At 39.2% G+C, this 20,227-nt stretch overlaps 1 protein-coding gene across 1 annotated transcript in view; it reads left to right on the plus strand.

The window, feature by feature from the left end:
• Window positions 1-20,227, plus strand: part of LOC126174759 (uncharacterized) — a 174,496-nt gene that overhangs the window by 78,355 nt on the left and 75,914 nt on the right. Inside the window, exon 2 of the mRNA XM_049921089.1 lies at window positions 16,048-16,131. Within this exon, the coding sequence (XP_049777046.1) occupies window positions 16,111-16,131 (21 nt within the window). The 5' untranslated portion in view covers window positions 16,048-16,110. The remainder of the gene's footprint in view (window positions 1-16,047; window positions 16,132-20,227) is intronic.

Genomic DNA, 20,227 nt, shown 5'->3' on the forward strand with positions numbered 1-20,227 from the left:
GGTTTAAGGATACTAATTTTCATCATTACACAAAATATCTTTAAGCATGTTCATTTCATACACACACAGTTCAATTAATAGGCAATCAGTACACAAAATAAATCTGCATATTAGTAGAAAAGGTATAGCCTTTAAAATAAAATAAAAGAATAAACACATATAAAATATTACAGAACATTTTAACTTAACAAAGCAGAAATTAGTCTTTCAATATTTTCAAAGAAAATAAATATTCACAGACACCCAAGCATACTCATGGTCACAGTACGTTTTACAAGATTCAACAATTAATGTAATATTGAAAATTTCAATTTGCATCCAGATATGCACAAATATTTACACAAACAACTATGAGAACCTTTTTCCAACTGACTCTTTAAATATCAAAGTAACTTTGCAAGGTTGTTTCAACATAATTAACTTTAAAGCTACTCTTCATTAATAGCAGTCCAAAATATTTGTTGCACATAAACACACTAACATATTCAGAGCCTATCTTTAATCATCACTGCTGTGTTTTAAAACAAGGCAGTCCAAAACTTTAAGTTATTTCCAAAAACCTAGTATTAAAAACATCTACATCCATTTAAATAAGAATGCATATATATTTTATAATAACTTTTCACTGACTTCAATAAGAATAGTCAGTTCATTACATATTGTACAAAAAACCTATCCTAGTTCACTGCTTGCCTCAGCACTAGCAGTCCATTTTACACATTCTGCCCAATATTGGTTTGGCAGTCTTTGTACGTAAACATTTAGCCACAAAACACAATTTAGATTAAAAACACTAAAATATGCATTTTTAAATTGACACACTGCCCCATCCTCTAGGTTTGGCAGTTCGTGACCACTTATCAACTTCTTGCCCCACAATGGCAAGTCCTTTGGCTACTGCTCACGTGGCATATTTTGTAGCCCTCAACTCCAGGACCACAAGATTTTATTCTTTTGTCTTGTTTTGCTGCCCATCAACATATTTTTGAGCAGTTTATTGTCATCATTTCCAAGTTTTTCATCTTTCTGTCACATCTTTGGTAAAATTTGCATTAATGGTATAAAACATAAAACCTGCAACTTTGAAACAGCAATTAGACACTGGTAACAAAACCATTTCTTTTCAAATGACAACATCAGGTAACATATACACGTCACTAATTTTACACCCTACTGTAAGTGATATCTGCCTACCTTTTGTGGTACTAGACACATGCCTCTCATACCTATTTTCACATACATTAGTCAGGTTCATCTCCTCAGTTTTAAACACATATACAGTTTTTCAATATCATATTTGCTCCTTTTTTTCCAAAAACATTTACATTTAATCATATTATGGCATTCATTTACCTTTTCTTTTCAGTAAGCTATTCTTTTCTCATCCATATTTCTCTTTCCAATTACTTTTCCATTAGATTTTTCCTTCACCATACCCACTACACTTTCATTATTCTCGGTCATTTTCTAGTGTACCCAATTTAATTATTCATTTACTTGTTCACAAACAACACACAGTATCTTATATTATTTCTACACTTTTCAGTCTATTCTGATAGAGAAGAAGAAAAGAAGATAGTAAAAGTTCTGAATGATGAAGAGGAAGGTTGACAGCACGAAAGGAAATAGAAGTAGTGCTGGCAACGACTTGGGTCCCTGGTGCTCGTCAGGCACCTGACAATGCAAAGAGTGCATGTCCCCTGAGGGTTGACAACCCTCATCTGAGGACATGTATCTTTAAATACATAACGTGGTGCAAATATAAGCCCTTTCTGGTCTATAAGTATATTAGAAATTAATTATTATCTTGTGGAGTTCTTTGCACTCTTGTTAAGTTACTATAAGCATCATTAGTCATAAAGTTTTCAGGTTTCTCACACTACATGGCCCTGTCTTCATAATTAGACTGGCAACAATAAGTATTCAATTGAAAATGAACAGTTCCTAAGCAAAGTCAAACAGTACACTACAGTAAATAAACAACAACCTGCCACAGGCCTCACGATCAACAAAACAATAATTCATTTTCAGGTAACACTCAAATATAATAATAATAATAATAAAGTCATGCATTATATTAACAACATATATACATACAGCATCCTGCCCCCAGTCTCTTTATTAACAAGGCAGTCTTTTATGGTTCATAAAATAGTCACTTAAATCTGGCGGCTTTTTAGGCCTCCTATCTTCTACATCTTTCATTATGCTAGTCAGATCTTGCCAACGTTTTGTTTCATCAGGTGGCTTTTTAGGTTTTGGAATTTCAAAGTCTTTAGCAAGGTACATCACCACCTGTTCTGCTATTATTTTATCGGGTGGATCTTTTTGATCCTGTAATTCACACTCCTTCAAAATATTTGTTAAGGCTTGCCCCAGTATAGTATCATCTGGAGGTTCCTGCAAATTATGCCCCTGTGTTACATTACTGAATAATTCATTCGGGTTTGGCCCATTTCTACTTTCTGTATCTTGCTTTGGAAAAATGTCACTAATTTTCTCATACCCTCTCTCAGTAAAAGTATATTCACTTTCGTTTACACCTGAAAATTCATCTTCACTGGAGTCATCCCTACTCTCTTCCTCACCATCAGATTCACTTAAGTACGCGACTTTTGAACAATAGGGAAAGTTAGTATACTCATTCTTATCTGTGTTCATATACCCTTCATCATCTGAACTATCACTGATTTCATTTTCGTCATCAGATTCTAGCAGGAAAGCAACTTTTAGACAGTGGAGCAGATTATCACTAGATGTTTCAGCCACTTCGTTTTTCGACTCATTTTCTTCACACTGCACATCGTTTGGAGACTCAGGCACTTCTGTTGTATCACTTTGAACGATTTCAGCCTTAACTTCATACTTAGTATAATCGTCATATACTTCGATAACCTTCATTTCCTTTTCCCCTTTGTTATCATTCTCAGGTAATCGTGCGAAATTCCTACTAGGCCCTTCTGCATTAGAATCATAAAACACCTTTCCATCAACAACAATTTTGTCTGCACTGTTTATAATGCAATGTTCACTAACGTCCTCCATTACATCATTTTCACCAATTTTTAATTGTGCACACGTCTTTTGCGTGGCATATTCTATCTCCCTTTCCCCTTTATTCATCATAACCTCCCCCACATCCACGTCTTTTACCTCATACACATCATTAACAGTGTCAATATTCCCCTTTTCACTCGCCTTTTCTGTCTCCCTTTCACTCTTTAATAAAGTCTTTTCGCACGATTCCGATACTGAGTTATCCTTATCATATGACGTATTAATTTTATTTCCATTTTTACATTCATCTACTACTGAAACCGGCCAACGGAAGTGTCCGATCCCGCCTCTTCTGTTTCTCTCTACGGCAGCCATCTTGTTCTGACGTCTGCCATTTGTATGTGCTGCCAAGTGCAATGTACGGTGCTCCCGCAAGCGCTGCCCCGAGCACAAACTGTCACGTGACTACGCACTGGGAACGCCACTATGTATCACTCCGCGCCCGTCTTTCATAGGTGCGTCTTTAACCTTCCTGCCCTGGGCTTTATATCTTTCCTTCTCAAATTTATTATTTGACATCTTTTCTTTGGGCCCAAAACCAGTTTCCGCGTGAATCCGGCCCGTAACATACGCGGTTTTCAGTTTTCCATTTCGTCTCTAGTTTGGGAATTCCGTGCCATGTATCCTCTGCCACGCGTCGTATAATTTCCTCTACCTCTCGCACGACCTCTCTGAATCGTGTTTACACGAAATCTATCACTTTCATGTCGTTCAGCTTGGTCATTACTTTCTCGCGAATAATTGTTGTTATTATGGGGACGAGATTCGCGATTTCTTCGCCAGTGATCTTCATCCTCTACCCTTTCCAGAAACGCAGAAAAACTTCTATGGGTACTTCCAACATATCGTTTCGAATCCTCAGGCAATTTCTGCCAAAGAACCAAAACGATCTCGGCTTCAGTTCTTCTTGCTTTTAGGTGTATTAGTTTTCTGTACCATGATTCGCAAAACTCTTTCATGGTTTGCCTACCTCTGACATCATACAGTCTGGCCATTAGAAATTCACGCCACAACTGGTCTTGTTTTTGTTCTGACCAGTATTCGTCAATAAATTTTTGTTTGAAGGTTTCAAAAGACATCTGGTTAGTATCAAGATTCAACCCCCACCTTTTTGCTTCTCCCGTTAATGCACTGATTACAACATTAATTTTTTCCTGGTCAGACAAATATTCAGGAAAATTTCTTTCGCAATTCTTTACAAAGTCTAGGGGGTGCCATCCGTTATGCCTCTTTTCTGGGTCGAATTTTTCCTCGCCCTCTAATATTTTACTGAAAGGCATTTTTTCAGTAAAATGTGTAGGTCCGGCTTGTATTTTTCTTTCCAAGTCATACATTTTGCCTTGGAATTGTGAAGTGTTATGTTCACACTTCTTTTCGCAAGTAAGAATCTGTTTGGTTAGAGCTCTGCTTGTTTCTGTTACAGATTGTTTAATCTGTGCAAATTCTGCGTTACATTCGGTTTGTATTTCGGATTTAATACCGAATACCTTTTCGTCAACCTTAGTAGAGACTAAGGGTTCAATTTGATCTTGAATTGTAATTACTTCAGAGTCAAATCTTTCATTAATGTCATCAATTTGTCCTTGTACATTGGCAATATTGCCATTGATGACAGTAATTTCGCTTTTAATACTTTTGATTTCATTACTCACTGTTCCTACCCTTGAGTTGACTTCTTCAATTTGTTTACTAAGTCTAGTACCCTGCATTTCGATTTGTTTACTTTGTTGCCCCAATGCTGCGATTTGTGCATTAATATTGTCACTGTGTGCTGCAATTTGTGCCTTAATATTGTCATTGATATTGTCATTTTGCGCTGCAATTTGTGCCTTAATATTGTCATTTTGTGCAGACAGTATTTTAAGCAAGTCAGTCAGATTTAGTGTCTTTTCACTTTTAGATTCTACTGCCTTTTCGTGTTCAGATCCTACACCCCTTTCTGGTTTTGGTGATTCAAACATATCCCCCAATTCATCAGCATAGCCACTGTCTTCGACAACATCGCCTACATTGTCTTGCTTAGTACGCGCTACACACATAGCTTCGATCTGTTTATTAACGTCTGCGTGATAATGTACGTAATTTAACTCGCGCGTCATGCCATCTGTTGGTGTGCTGCCTGAACTGCTCTCGGTTACATTCCGCTCTCGCGTGTCTAGATTTATTTCTAATTTCCTGTCCATTTTAGCTATTATTAAGTACTGATACCTTTTATTTTTAATTTAAACTGAACTTTCACTACTAGTTCTGTCAACTAATGTACAGGTTCGTGCCGCTGGACGTATTATGTTCACTCTATGTTTGTACAATGCTAACTACTTATAATTTTTTCCGTCTGTAGGTGCAAATTGAACAACGTCCTGTCACGGTCGCCACGTAAAACACTCCCTGTCTGCTACTGTTATACCATAACCACAAAACTGAAGGCAATTTGTAAAACAGAATTATTTTATTGGATTAATAATGGTATAAAGCAACAGAACAGTGTTACCCTCTGAGAGGAATTTTGTTAAGTTGACCGTGTTGTTCCTAACGGAGGTGGCTTATCGGAAACGAAAGTCAGAATTACGTAAATATTTGAATAGTAACAAACAAAATTTTGCCTAGCTATGCTGTTTATAGAATAAGGGAAACGGTCGCCAGCCTAATTAGGCAAGAGAAAGATTAACGTTCTCGTTTATGAAAGTAGGTATAAGTAACTACAACGGACAAACACAACCTAGACTTAGCCACACGCGAGTGCAATGAACTCTGACACACATATGTTTTAAGATTGAAGCTAACAGCTGGAGCAGCACAAACTATTTGCTAAATTATAAGAGATACCGAAACACCCTATTACTTTCAGGCTTACATAAAGTGAATGGTCTTTATAACATTACTATTAACATGCACTTCTAATACACAAGAAACACAAACACTTAGCAAACATGAATATTTAATATTTCACAACTGCAGCTTTCTCACTTTTACCACAGCAAAACACAATACTGATCAAATTGCAAGAAACTGACTCACCTTTTAGAATTTACTACAGACAGTAATGTGATCATTTGCCTTATAAGCCTCAGTCTTAAGAACTTTAATATTGAAGTTAGCAACAGCACTTTAAATTGCAGTTTTAATAGGAAAAATTGTTTAGAGCAAATAACCTTTACTTTAACTCACTCTATTGCCACATTAACTTTAACTATCTTTTTACTAAGTTCAAGAGGCATTAATTAGCAAAACTCTAGGCTTTAATTTCTTTTAGTAAGGACTCTCGGATATCACTTTAGCTCAAATGGAGAGGAACCTGAGAGGTGTTATGATGAGGAGAAAAATCAAGGTAGGTACATGAATTCAGGAACAAATTACCTTATATTTCAGCACATTAGCACGTTCATTAAGCTGATCCTTCACTGTACATCATTATAGTATTATGTTACAGTGATTGCGCTATGTGGTGGCAACTGCATGTTGGTAGGTGGAATTGTAGGCAGAATTGCTGGACTCTGTCATTTCTTGGTGGCGATGATAGATACAAACACCAGAATAGTTCCAGCTATTTATCCATCCATCCGAGGCCTTGGAAAGAAGCAGGAAAAGCCTCTCTCGGAATCAGCACAATAGGCATCTTTTACATGGCAGTGCACGGACTCGTAGCTCGTCCCTGACTGCTGGCTCGTCCCCGACTGGTGGCTCGTCCCCGACTGACTATCAGTTCCACCTTTTCCACCTATGCCAACCACAATTTGCGCGCGCTACACAGGTCCGTTCCTGAGGGGAACCACTACACCTTTTACATACAAATTAACTAAGAACCCTAAGTGAAGGTCAGCAGTTTACATAACAGCAAACAATTACATTAAATAAAACAGAACATTTGCACATATTGACACTTCTACAAAAAATTATTCACACAAAATTACAATTATATACAGTAAGTTTTGTTCCCTTCAAATGGGACAAAGCATTTACAGTACAGATACACTACTTTGCATAGAATCAAATCACGACATCAAAGGTTTGACAAAGAAAAGAGTACACAATTTTATGTTATCGATTCAAACACATTTACAGACGATCAACAATGTAACATTAAATAAAGCAAAAAAAAAAAAAACAAATAAATCCATACAGCATAAGAGCTGTGGTGTTACAACCTGAACTATCGTTGTCGGTGTTGGTTTGCTGTCGATTCCGATATGAACAAACCTTTCACTGAACTGTTCACTGTGTAACGCCGGAAATGCATATCCTCCTATTTCCATCTAATGTACAATAAATTTGTTTTCCTTATTTTTGTTACCTGAATATATAACATTTCTGTGGCTTCGTATATTGTAATTGTTTTACTATTTGTATATATATATATTTATGCATTTATGTCGATGTATAATTGGTTTGTTTCGTAAATATTATTTGTATTTTTACGCTGGGTCTTGCCTAGGGAAAACTGCTATCGAACGATTACATCGACAGGTCGTGTGAAGAACCAAAGTGTTGGGGATCTCTGGGAGTGTTAACTCTGTCGGGTGGAGCGCGGGCAGAGGGAGAGTCTGGCTGGAGTAGCGAGTGGAGCAGGCAACAATTACCAAACTTTGGTTGGCTTGGATAAGGAACAATCGGTCGAACAGTGGGAAACGCGCACCGCGGTACCCATTGTTCAGGGGCAGGCGGCTAGCATGAAAGACGCGACCGCCGAAACGCAACAAAGAGCAGAAATGGAATTCCACACTTTAGAAAATGTTTCGGAATCGGAAGTGAAAATCAAATGTGAAACCCTTGGTGACGAATACAGGGGGACAATTAAAGAGGAAGCCGCTACGGAATTAAAACCGGTAGTTTCCGGTAATTTAACTGATTTATTGAATGTTTTGATTAACGTAATCAAGAGTCAATCGGCCAAGCAAGAAGCTCAGTCTGAAAAAATTGAACGAAAGCTAGACAGTCACAACAAAGCTATTAATGTTGTTAACAACAATGTTGGAGTTGTTAACACAAAAGTTGATAAAATCAAAGAAAATATTGTTGTGATTAATACCGAAATTGGTAATCTTAAACAGGAAACGATGGGCGTTCAGGCGGAAATTGCGAGCATAAATACTCGTTTTAATTCCGAAATTAGCAGAATCGAGAAAAGTGTAGGAGAATCAGTTGCTCCAATCATCGAGAATAAGGTGATGGAACAAATTCAATTAGTGAAAAAAGAGGATCAAAAGAAGGTGGAAACTTTATAGGCTTTAGTATCCGAAGTAGAAACCAAAGTTATGAAGCAGGCTAATACCTGCGAAGAGAAAAAAAGGGAGGTAGAAACGCTTGCGACAACCACTTGCCAAGTAATTACGAGAGTGTCGGAATTAGAAAAGAAACTTGACGAAAAACAGGGCTATGTGTCAATCTATGCACATAGTTCGGAATTGTTGACGAAAGAGGAGCGGTTCGACCTCTTGAAAAAAGGCGGTATACACGCGACGGATTTCATTAAGAATTGTGAAAGAGTTTTACCCAGATCATGGACTAATGAGAGAAAAATTAATGCGGTTATTGATGTGTTGGCTGGTGATACCAAGCGTTGGGGCTTAAACCTCAACATTACGAACCTGACTTTTGACGAATTTAAAAATTTGTTTCTGGCTGAATACTGGTCAGAGCAAAAACAGCAAAGTGTCTGGCGCGAATTTGTCGTATCGAGGCCTTTCGATGCGAATTCGCGCGGTTCGATGAAGGAGTTTTGTGAGGGCTGGATCCGCAAGTTGGAATATTTGCGTGATCGCCGCACGGAATCCGAAATAGTCTGGGAACTCTACAAAAAGCTTCCAGATGATACAAAACGATACGTAGGAAGCAATTACAGAACAATAAATGATTTCCTGGAAAGAGTGGACGACGAGGACAATTGGCGCAATAATCGCGACAGTGGTAGAGGCCGTGGTAACAACAACAACGAGTACCACAGCAACCACAACAACGATAACCATGGGAATAATGCATACCGCAACCATGGCAGCAATAAGAATAATGGTTCGGACCGTAATAACAATCGGTACAATGCAAATAATAAGAGGAATGACGGAAACCGGTATCATACTTACGTGATACGGGCTTCACAGAATAGTAATAACGCCAGAGGGTGTGATCAGCCGCCTCAGCAGCATCCGGGGAGAGTATCTTGTGGGACGAGACAGGGAAACCATTAACCGCGCCGGTGAGGGGCCGACCGGGCGTGGAGAAATTTTGGTGGCCCAATAACAGGAGAAAACCCAGGTGGCGTCGTTATGAAAATTCCGTATGGATAATCAACGGCGGTAGAGTGTGCCAGTGTTAAGAGAAAGGAGTGCGACCACAAGTAGTAGATCAGCTGTATACACGGCAGTAGGAAGTACATTCACTGTCAGTGAGAACAATTTAAGTAGTGTTCCGGAAATCGATTATAAAGTGGCAGCTGTAATACCCACAGCGGAACTGGAGATTGAGTTTAAGAATGATTCGCAAGTGTTGAGAGAACATCAGATGTCGGATAAAACGTCCGTCATCGAGTGAGGGGATGCAGAGAGGGATGAGGCCTGGTTTTTTTTTTTTTTTTTTTTTTTTTTTTGTTGAAAAATTTGTATTGAACAAAATAAAAGTACATATATATTCACTATGCAAGAGTTCTTCAAGGTACCATTTAAAAACATACAAATGACTGTTAGTTAAACAAAAAAATATTAAAAAAGAAAAAAAAATTAAATACAACAAAATATAACATATTCTGTCTTCTTCCTTGTTTGTTTATTTTTTTTTTATTTTTTTTTAAGGCAGTTCGGTCGCTCATACGACGAACTAAGAGATTATAGGGGTCTGTATGGGAGAAGTGTTTATGGGGAGCGCGTGCAGGATTTGCCGCGTCTCGTCCCGCAGGAAGATAGTGTTTGTGAAGTGATAGAAAGTTCTGGCCCTAACCGGCAGACTTTACCAGAAATAGTTCATGTTAATGGGGAGCACGAGCAAGATTCGTCGTGTTTCGTCCCGCAAGAATTGGATGTTGAAGTAGTAATCGAAAGTTCTGGCCCTAACCGGCAGACCTTACCGAAAGTTTCAGTGGTAGAAGTAGCCGACCCATCCGACGCAAACCTCCAGTTTAAACATTGCGAGAGTATTAAGGAGAAAGATTGCGAAAATTTTAGTGATAGCCGGACACGATTGGTAGAAAAGCACATAGATTACAGCGTGTATGAGATTAGAGCTGACGTTATACGGTCAGACAGTAGCAGTGTGGGTTGCGCAGATATAGAGGAAATAATTGCAGATACTACTGGGCACATTTCTCCAGGTAGATTGGCAGATGAGATCAATCTGACTAAAGAGGAATCAACGAAGGTGACAATTAGTGAATTGATAGCAAAATAACACTCACTAGTTGACGAGTTAGAGGAAAAGGTTTCGGTATTGGAGGCGAAGCTACAGACTAAGCCTCAGGACAAACGTGTTGAAATTAAAACTGTATGTGAACAGAGGCTGAAAAAGCCGCCAGATAAGCAGGATTTAGGATCAAAGCCGGATGGTTTTTTTCTGGAATGACCTGGATATAGACGAGGATTTACTGTGGGAAAATAAAGAAACAGTCGAGGACAAGTGTAGACAGATAGTAGTGTCTGTTAACATGCACGGCCTGCAACTAAACGTGTTGATTGGCACCGGTGCAGAATTGAGTGCTGTATCTGCGAAAATATTTGAGTTACTGAAAGACAGACCTGGCACCATAGTTATGCCAGTAACAGGAGTGAAAATTATCGGTGCTACAGGAAAGGCCAGTAAGCCGGTCACAAAACAGATTTTTGTCAACGTCGAGATATGTGGGGCACGATTTGAACAAGAGTTTGTCGTTGTGCCAGACTTAACTACGGAAGTAATTATTGGGTTAGATTGGCTATTAAAGTACCGTGCTTTGATTAACTGCAAAAGCAAAACTTTGACATGTACGTCACAAGATAAAACAATAGTAGTTAGTTTTGATGAGGCAGGAGTCGGTGTGCATAGGCAATACCAGCCTATACACATTGTTAAGTGGCTGGATGCCATTGACTTAGGTATGAATTTGAACTACCGTAACGTGAGGAATTTCGGCATTGACAAAAGTGTAGAAAGTGAATTGGAAGAGATAATCAAATTCCCTCCACGGATTGACATTAGTATTGGTGTGAAAAAGGATCGTTTGCGAGAAGTAATGAAGCTAAAAGCCGATGGTCGCATACGTCGTCATGACGCTAAAGCGCGTTTTGCTAAGTTTGCAATCGGAGACTTAGTACTTGTAAAAGCTCATGAGAAATCGAGCGAGATAGACCATGAAATCTCTAAATTTAAGTTTGTTTATAATGGACCATATAAAGCCATTGGTATACCTCACACAAATGCTTATTGCTTAGAGTATCCAAGCTCTGGAAAACGAGTAGGTATACGGAATATTGTAGACTTGAAATTGTACCAACCTAGGATCGATTAATACCACACAATGGGTAATTTGTACAGTATGTAAATATAGAGTGTAACATTTAAACGATTTGCTAGATTGCCATGCTTTTGCCTGACCAAGACGACATTAAAGAAGTTGTAATTAATAAGTAATTAATGTTGATTAAATTATTTAAGTGTTTCTGAATATTAATCAATTTAAAAATCCAAGCTGCTAGTTTAAGTTTTCAGCTGAGTCACAGTAGATTAAGGAATGTAAATATGCTTTTGTAACCAGCTGTCAGATTTCATGAATGTGTGTTTTTATTAGTCATTGCCGATGTACTTAGACGCTGTTTTATGTTTCAGGCTAGTACATGCGTGTGATGATGGACAGTGTTCAGTTATCCGCTGTGATAGTGTTTATGGACTCCTTGAGATTACTCGGGAGTGAGTTTTTCCGAAAGAATTAAGTGAAACGGACGTTCTGGAAACGCCGTTACAAGGACGAGTGAGATCAAGCGTGCCGCACAGGCGGGCGCAACAATACTTGCGAGGCGAAGCCGCTGTCGGCTCTTGTGCCGCTGTCGGCTCTTGTGCCGCTGTCGGCATTCTTTGTACTTGCGGGTACGGAAGGCGGAATTGTTTTTTTTCCTGGACAGCTGAAAGAATTTTACTGTCAATATTTATGGTTTTTTTCGATCTGTTGAATATTATTTTCTTGTTTAGCATTAAGTGCACACTCATGACGAGAATATTAATTATGAAAAGTTTATATAAAATACGTATTCTATGTAATTAATTATTAATGTACGTATTTTGATATACCTGTTTTTTATGACCATGTAATCTGATTAATTTTGTAAATAGTATTCCATTTCTTGATACTGCTAGGAATTTTGATTTTTAGAATAACTAAACCATTTTCTATGTTTTCTATGAATTTTAATATGTTGTCAACCTGTTTTATTTTGATTAAGATGACAGAGTGGAATTAGATTAGGAATGTCTCCACTCAATTATTACAGTCTAAAAATTGGTTTATGGTTACTTAGGCGAATGTTAAATTTTGTTGATGTTTTGAGCATATCCATTTCCGCTGTTTCTTTTTTGGGACATTTTCTGAGTCTGTTTAGGTTACACGAACATCCACAGACAATGTGGGTCACGTGTAACGCCGGAAATGCATATCCTCCTATATCCATCTATTGTACTATAAATTTGTTTTCCTTATTTTTGTTACCTGAATATATAACATTTCTGTGTCTTCGTATATTGTAATTGTTTTACTATTTGTATATATATATATTTATGCATTTATGTCGATGTATAATTGGTTTGTTTCGTAAATATTATTTGTATTTTTACGCTGGGTCTTGCCTAGGGAAAACTGCTATCGAGCGATTACATCGACAGGTCGTGTGAAGAACCAAAGTGTTGGGGATCTCTGGGAGTGTTAACTCTGTCGGGTGGAGCGCGGGCAGAGGGAGAGTCTGGCTGGAGTAGCGAGTGGAGCAGGTGTGTTTTGTGACGCTCCCGCGAGTTGCCGCGCTTTCGGGGTTTGGCAGCATGTAATTGCGCTCGACTTGCGATGTTAGTTTCTGACACGGTGTCGCAGACGGGAAGCATTAGCTGGCGCACGTCAAGAGCCCGTTTCGCCTGGTGACCGTGTCGAGAGGAAGGCGCGCCAACATCCAGCTTCTGCAACAGCGACGGCCGACAATGAGTGACTGTCGCCACCTCCTCGATCGACGGCTTCAAACCTTCAATCAACTAACAAGGAAGACTGGAAGCACGTAAAGTTTTAGAACTATATGGCAGACCTCAGCTTTTCAAACTGTACCATTTTCGTAACTGTAATTACAGCAACTTAGCATGAACATTTGTTGCTCATTGTCCCAATTGCATTACCAAACAGGGTCCCTTCCTTTTCCGGAATGAACCCGAGTGTCGTTGAAATTCAAACGCCAGCATTAAAATAATAATATAGCATTTCAATGCTTTAATTTCAAAGTTCAGTTAAAATATTCATAGCTGGCTACAATATGTAGATTACACAAGCACAAATTAAGAGTGCGAGTTTTGTTACCGTATTTTAGCTTACCTGTGACTGCAGTTCAGCTTGGTACATACTAAATTTTACTATTGTTAATTGTACAGAATCATTTAATTCAAGTTCAAAGTTATGTCTCTTATTTCTAAATTGCGTAGATTCAAGTAGCTTTTGAAATGATTGTTGAGGTAGTCCACGACTAACCGCATTTTACTGAATTTCGATGTGCTTCAGAAAGAAAGCTCACTATTAACTTCAGTCACTAAATTAACTTTCGATTTTCCGGTTTTATTAATTCTTTTGCTAAATTAAGTCAGAGTGTAGCGAAATTTATTACTTCTGACAAACTTTCAGTTTTCACACTACACGTGTCAACCTTCAGTTGCCACGCTTCTAGTGCTAATTATATGTGTAATAACCTTCCTTTTTCAGTTACCATAGTAATTGTCCTTAGGACTGGCGACCGTAATTTCCCCCAAATCTCAAATATCTAATTACCGCTAGTTAATTGTTGACGTAACGGCCGCACATTTACTTTCTTTATTAACTTTACCCCTTTTCAAAATTAATTTCCACCAGTTTCATTTGCATTTTTCCTTTCATTTAGATGTAACCCTTTCCTCCCTCTTTACCGACAGATTAACTTCGGTGACGATTGCTTTTCCCAAATTTCCATTAGGTACACGGGTTTAATTTTCCACTGTCATTAAGGTCGATTAGTGAGGGGGAGGTTACACCTGAAGACACTCTTTGCCCTAGCTTTATATTCATAATGAATCGTACGACCGTTATACCATTTTCTGCTGTTTTTGATGTTACCATATACCCATTTGACCAGAAATATTCTTTCCATTTCATTTCACTGACACCTACTATACCTTCATTGAGCCTTTGCATTTCCTTTTTCGGATTTTGTTGTTTTCCTACCACATTCGAGCTTCTGAGATTTCACGTCACGACTCGTAAAACGTTTTTCTTTGGATGGTAATTCAGTCTTTTTCTCATGGTCACCTTCCCCTCGGCAGTCCCCTTCCAGAGATCCGAATGGGCGGCTATTCCGGAATATTTGCCAATGGAGAGATCATGATGACATTTTTTCAATTATAGACCATATGGCCTGTGGATTCAAGTTACTTATCTTTAGTACAGTGTTTTCCATTGCATACTGCATCCTCATGCCGTTGATCATGGCTGATTCTTCGCCCTTTATGAGCAGTTTTCCACCCCCAAGGGCAAGTGTGTGCCCTTAAACTCTGTTCGCTTCCCCCCCCCCCCCCAACGACCAACGACCAACGACCACCTCCATCATTTACAAGGCCGTTGCTAGAAAGAGGGTGACTTCTTATGCCAGAAGTCTTCGGCAGCCAGTGCTGATTATTAATCAAAATCTAAGCAATGACAGGTTCAGAATCCGGGACCGGAAACTCTTGATTACAATCAAAGACGCTACCCCTAGACCATAAGTGGTTATTTCCTACATCAGGAAATTCTTCCGCTTTTGTACCGAGCATGAATCCTAATTTTTGTCATTTACGAAGTCACAATTCTAATTTGCATTGTACTTCGCTTCTTATCAATTTGTGTTTATTATTAAGTCCAGTCGTGATTTAGTTATTGTGTCCACTGCGTTTAACACCTCATCTCAGTCTTAGTAACTCTCACCCAGGAAACCAATGGAGCCAACGTCACCGCTGATAGATGCTCTCCATATGCCTTCCCAGTCGAACACTAAAACAGACTTTTTCTTCCTTCTCAGGTTTTTGAAACTGCAAGTACGCAAAACAAAATAGACAAACAGTCTGGAAATATGCTTTACATCCGTATTAACGTGGGTATCTTGATTTTCTTCTTATTAGCTCTGTTGATTGCGAGAACAGTGTTACGTAGTGTAGGATTTTTCGCCAGGCAAAACTAAATAAGAGAAAATAGATATAACTAAAAGTAATGACAGCGTGAAGAGGAGAAAAATTAAATGGTTGTTTTATATGTTATTCGTTCCTTTTTATTTTGTGTTCTGTCAAATATCACGTGAGTTTCTGCAAAAAAAATGAAAAATTCATGTAGTAGGTAAAAAATAAAGGAAGGAGAAAAGGAAATCATTCTGCACTGAAGGAGAGTACATTAGTTTTTACCCGACTGGAAAAATAATTACACTCAAACGTGTTACTGAATGGGGATGTTGCAGTATATCATACATTTCTATAGAGCAGATGACAATTTATGCCACCTGTGCTTTGTGATAGCTAAATTATTGGCACTAAAGTAAATGTCGGCGTATTGGAAAAGATTTATTCAATTTATCAACCGTTCCTGTTCCTCTTCTGAATGAGTCGGTGTTTATGTTTCCGCTGAATAATATATAAACTGTGAATATTTTGTTTATAGACTGGTTGCAGAGAAAACGAGCTGTTTGACGGTGCTTGCACGACTGACGAGACGATTGTAGCTGCATAGCTGTTGAAAAACGTCGTTTGACAAACCAGAGTTGCATCCTCATTTTTTCCGTTTTTCTCTTCTTCCAGATTACCAAAACACTCAGCGGGAAGAGCTCATTCCAGAGCGAGGCTCTGCAGAAGGCAGAAGACATGCACAGCCCAGGTGACAGGGTACGTGGAAGCTTTGCATATAGCTGCTCGCAATGCGATGATCCTTATCTTGATGCAAGTAGTGATCTCTGTAGAACGATACGATGCGATTATGCCATCATTCTTCTGAGTGGCTTCATGCGGGCCGGAACGGCTGTCTCTTTAGCGCTAAACTCTTCATCTGAGATCAGTACCGACATGCAACGTCCTCAGATGTTAATTGCGCTCTCACTTGTTGGATGTTTTCCAATCTGTTTTCGTCACGCTTCTTGACGTCTGCGAACCCCTCTCATACAATGAAAGTTGTCCCCTGATGTCGTAACTCATATCCTATCATCCTTTGACCTATTTAGTTCTATTGTTTCCACTTATTCCTTTCCTCGTCCATTCTGCAGACAACTCCTCTTTTATAACTACTCCATTTCATTATCGTTTTGTAGCACCACGTCTCAAACGCTTATATTCTCTTCCTTCCAATGGTCCCAAATCCCGTGATTCATTGCCGTACCAGAAATTGCTTCCTCATTAAGACCTATGTCTGATCCTTTTGAGAGGAACGCTCACTCTGTTTGTACTAATCTGTCTCTTACGTTTTCCTCGCTTCGCCCGTTATGCTTTACTTTGCTTCAATGGTATAAAATTGGTACACACTGTCTCCTTCGTAGTCTTCAACTCTTATGTTAATCCTACAGCTAATCTCGTAAGAGCTGCTACTGACTACTTTCATCTTTCTTTTGTTTCCTGTCAAGTTTTATACAGTAGTCAGTAAACTGTTCTGTCAATTCAACAGAATCTGCAATCCTTCTTCAAGTCCACCGACGGTAACACTAATACCAGCGAATTTCACTCTGAATTTGAATCCTTTCCTAAGCATTTCTTCGTCGATACAAATTTTAAACTGCAGGAGAAAAAGATTTCATCTGATATGCTTTTCAATACGATTGGCTCTAAATCTTTATACTCTTCCCATTCTATTTCTTTGACTCCTACTCCATCCTGACTGAGGCCTTACTTATCCATTTCAGACTTGTGGCCTTATTGTGACCTTTTGCTTTCCGCTACACTACGCTTAGACTGGTAGAATATTACCATGCCGTTAGTTTTTCAGTGTTTCAACCTTTAACTCAAGATGACCGAAATTTTTTGCTAATGATAAAATCAAGTGACACAGTTTCAATTTCCAGTCACATTTCCTGGGATTCATATTATGTACATTCTATGCAGAGATTTCCATTGTATTTAGAATCTTCATCCTGTTGATCTTGGATGATTCTTCCGTCTCTTAGGGGCTCTTCCACCCGCCCCCCCCCCTACCCCTCCACCCTAGAACAAGAACTTGTAATTTCTTTCCGCCTCTTCTCACTCTTTGTTAGAGCCGTTGGCACCATGAGGGTGGCTCATGCCGTTAGTCGTCATTGTTGATAATTTTTATTCAAGTAACTGGAATCTGGGATCTGAGAGCGAGGACACTTTCATTAGTAATCACCGAGTCCATGACATCATCTACGAAAACAGTTTATCTCTTCTCGTAGTACTGCATAGCATTTCTCTTAGAAACCGTACACCGAACAGCGATTTATTCTATCGCTAGAAGCAACATACAAGTTGAATGAACTCATTTCGGACCCACATCGTTTAATAAATAGTGAATACAAAGTCAAAGACGATGGTTGGAGCAAATTACTACCATTGTCGAAATTTTAGTGTACTGTTGGAGGCCTTACCTATAAACAGCGTCTTATTTTTGCAGTTATAGAAATGACCGGCAGTACTGTGGGACATACAACACTGTCCAACGCGTGGTTCCTTAGAAAGGATTGTTATATGGGCGACCATTGTTCATGCCATGCCAGTAATTAATTGGCAGGCAATAGCAAATGGCCAGCTGATATTGCACCGCGGCATTTTCCTGCAGAACGTCATCAATGGCTTACAGCAATGATTTTCCAGCTGCTTGTTTGTTCTGGAACACCGGTTCGTGTCCAGCTGCTGCTCGGTGAACATGTCTGATCCAAATGATTGGGATCGCTGCCAACCAGTATTCTGTCCTCCTGTAGTCATCTTGCATGTTCATGTCTTTAACTATCTTGGTATTGTCTCTAATTTTTCGTTACATCATCCTCGACTACCTGGCAGCAATACGGCGTGTTGGAGTGTGATTCAGCATTCTCGTGATTTTCGCCAATATTGTCAATTTGCTGTTGACTTAGTAAGTAGCAAAAGCGAGCTACCTCCAAATCGCGTTACAGTTCGTATTTCATACAGGTACGAGTTACCTTCCACATTTAGAACAGACGTATCATTTTGATTAGAGCACTACTGATATGATCATTTGATCAGCAGTTAGTACCTACTGGGTGCCATTGTTAGAAGTTTGAATTGGACTCGAAAATCACAATCATACAATACTGCGCAAGGAACCGGCAGGACATACCTACAGACCGGGAAGCGATAGAGTGCACTGTAGAATGTGACAAACAAAAACTGAAATTATCATAACAGTTGCAGACATAAATTTTGTGGTAGGTATAGTTTTTATTCATAGTGTAAAGAGTTTTTTTTAATTACTGTTGCTAGCATCACGTGTTTTCTCTGTGTCAGTCAATGCAACACGGGTCTCCAGTCAAACCTTTTTTGTATTTTTTAATTATTAGTTTCATAACGGAGTTGCTATTCATTTCTGACCTTCCTGCGCGGAGTCCTGCTTGCTCTTCTTGCTGCTGGTGAATTGTTTATTAGACCTTTATCAGATCTGTCAGTACCTCCGAATACAATCTTGTAACGGGAGGGACCACTACCAGTCTCCTATAGTTAGTTGGATCATTTCGAGGCACTTGCTTACGCACCGCTGTTGTGTAGCACATATTCCATTCTGTTGGAACATCATCTCCATTTACTAATCTGTCAAACAGTCTCCTTAGCATTTCGAAAAATTTCGGTGGACCAAACTTCACCAGTGCTGTATATATGGACCCACACCTTAGTGCATTCATCATCTTACAGCTTTCCCCCCCTCCCCCCCCCATGGGCGTCCCACCCCATGAACCATGGACGTTGCCGTTGGCGGGGACTTGCGTGCCTCAGCGATACAGGTAGCCTTACTGTAGGTGTAACAACAACGGAGGGGTATTTCTTGAGAGGCCAGACAAACAGGTAGTTCCTGAAGAGGGGCAGGAACCTTTTCAGTACTTGCAGGGGCAACAGTGTGGATGCTTGATAGATCTGGCCTTGTAACATTAACCAAAACGGCCTTGCAGTGCTGGTACTGCGAATGGATGAAAGCAAGGGGAAATTACAGCCGTAATTCTTCCGGAGGACTTGCAGCTTTACTGTATGGCTAAATAATGATGGCGTCCTCTTGGGTAAAGTATTCTGGAGGTAAAATAGTTCCCTATTCAGATCTGGGGGCGGAGTCTACTCAAGAGGACGTCGTTATCCATTAATCGGGCATGTAGGTTAGAAAGTGTAAAAAGGGAAATGCACAGGTTAAAGTTGGATAGAGTGGGAATTAATGGAGTTCGGTGACACTCAGGAACAAGAATTTTGGTCAGGCGGATACAGGGTTATAATTACAAAAACGAACAGGGGTAATGCAGGAGTAGGTTTGATAATGAATAAAAAAATAGGAACACGGGTAAGCTACCACTAACAGGACAGTGAACGCATTATAGTAGCCAAGATAGACACGAAGCCCACGCCAGTATCAAGTAGGTAAAAAGACGAGGCCTGGTTGAATTCCTTGGGTAACAGAAGAGAGATGAAACGAGAAAATACAAAAATGTAGTAAATGAAACAGTCAATAAGGAATACAAACGTGTAAAAATGAGAACGACAGGAAGTGCTAACTGGCTAATGAGGGATGGCTAGAGGACAAATGTAAGGATATAGAGGCATTTATCACTAGGGATAAGATAGATACTGCCTACAGGAAAATTAAACAAACATTTGGAGAAAAGAGAACCGCTTGTATGAATATCAAGAGCTCAGATGGAAAACCAGTTCTAAGCAAAGAAGGGAAAGCAGAAAGGTGGAAGGAGTACATAGAGGGTCTACACAATGGCAACATAGTAGAAATGGAAGAGAATGTAAATGATAACGAAATGGGAAATATCATATT

This window comes from Schistocerca cancellata, chromosome 3 (genome assembly GCF_023864275.1).
Source record: "Schistocerca cancellata isolate TAMUIC-IGC-003103 chromosome 3, iqSchCanc2.1, whole genome shotgun sequence".
In the NCBI taxonomy this organism is placed as follows: domain Eukaryota; kingdom Metazoa; phylum Arthropoda; class Insecta; order Orthoptera; family Acrididae; genus Schistocerca; species Schistocerca cancellata.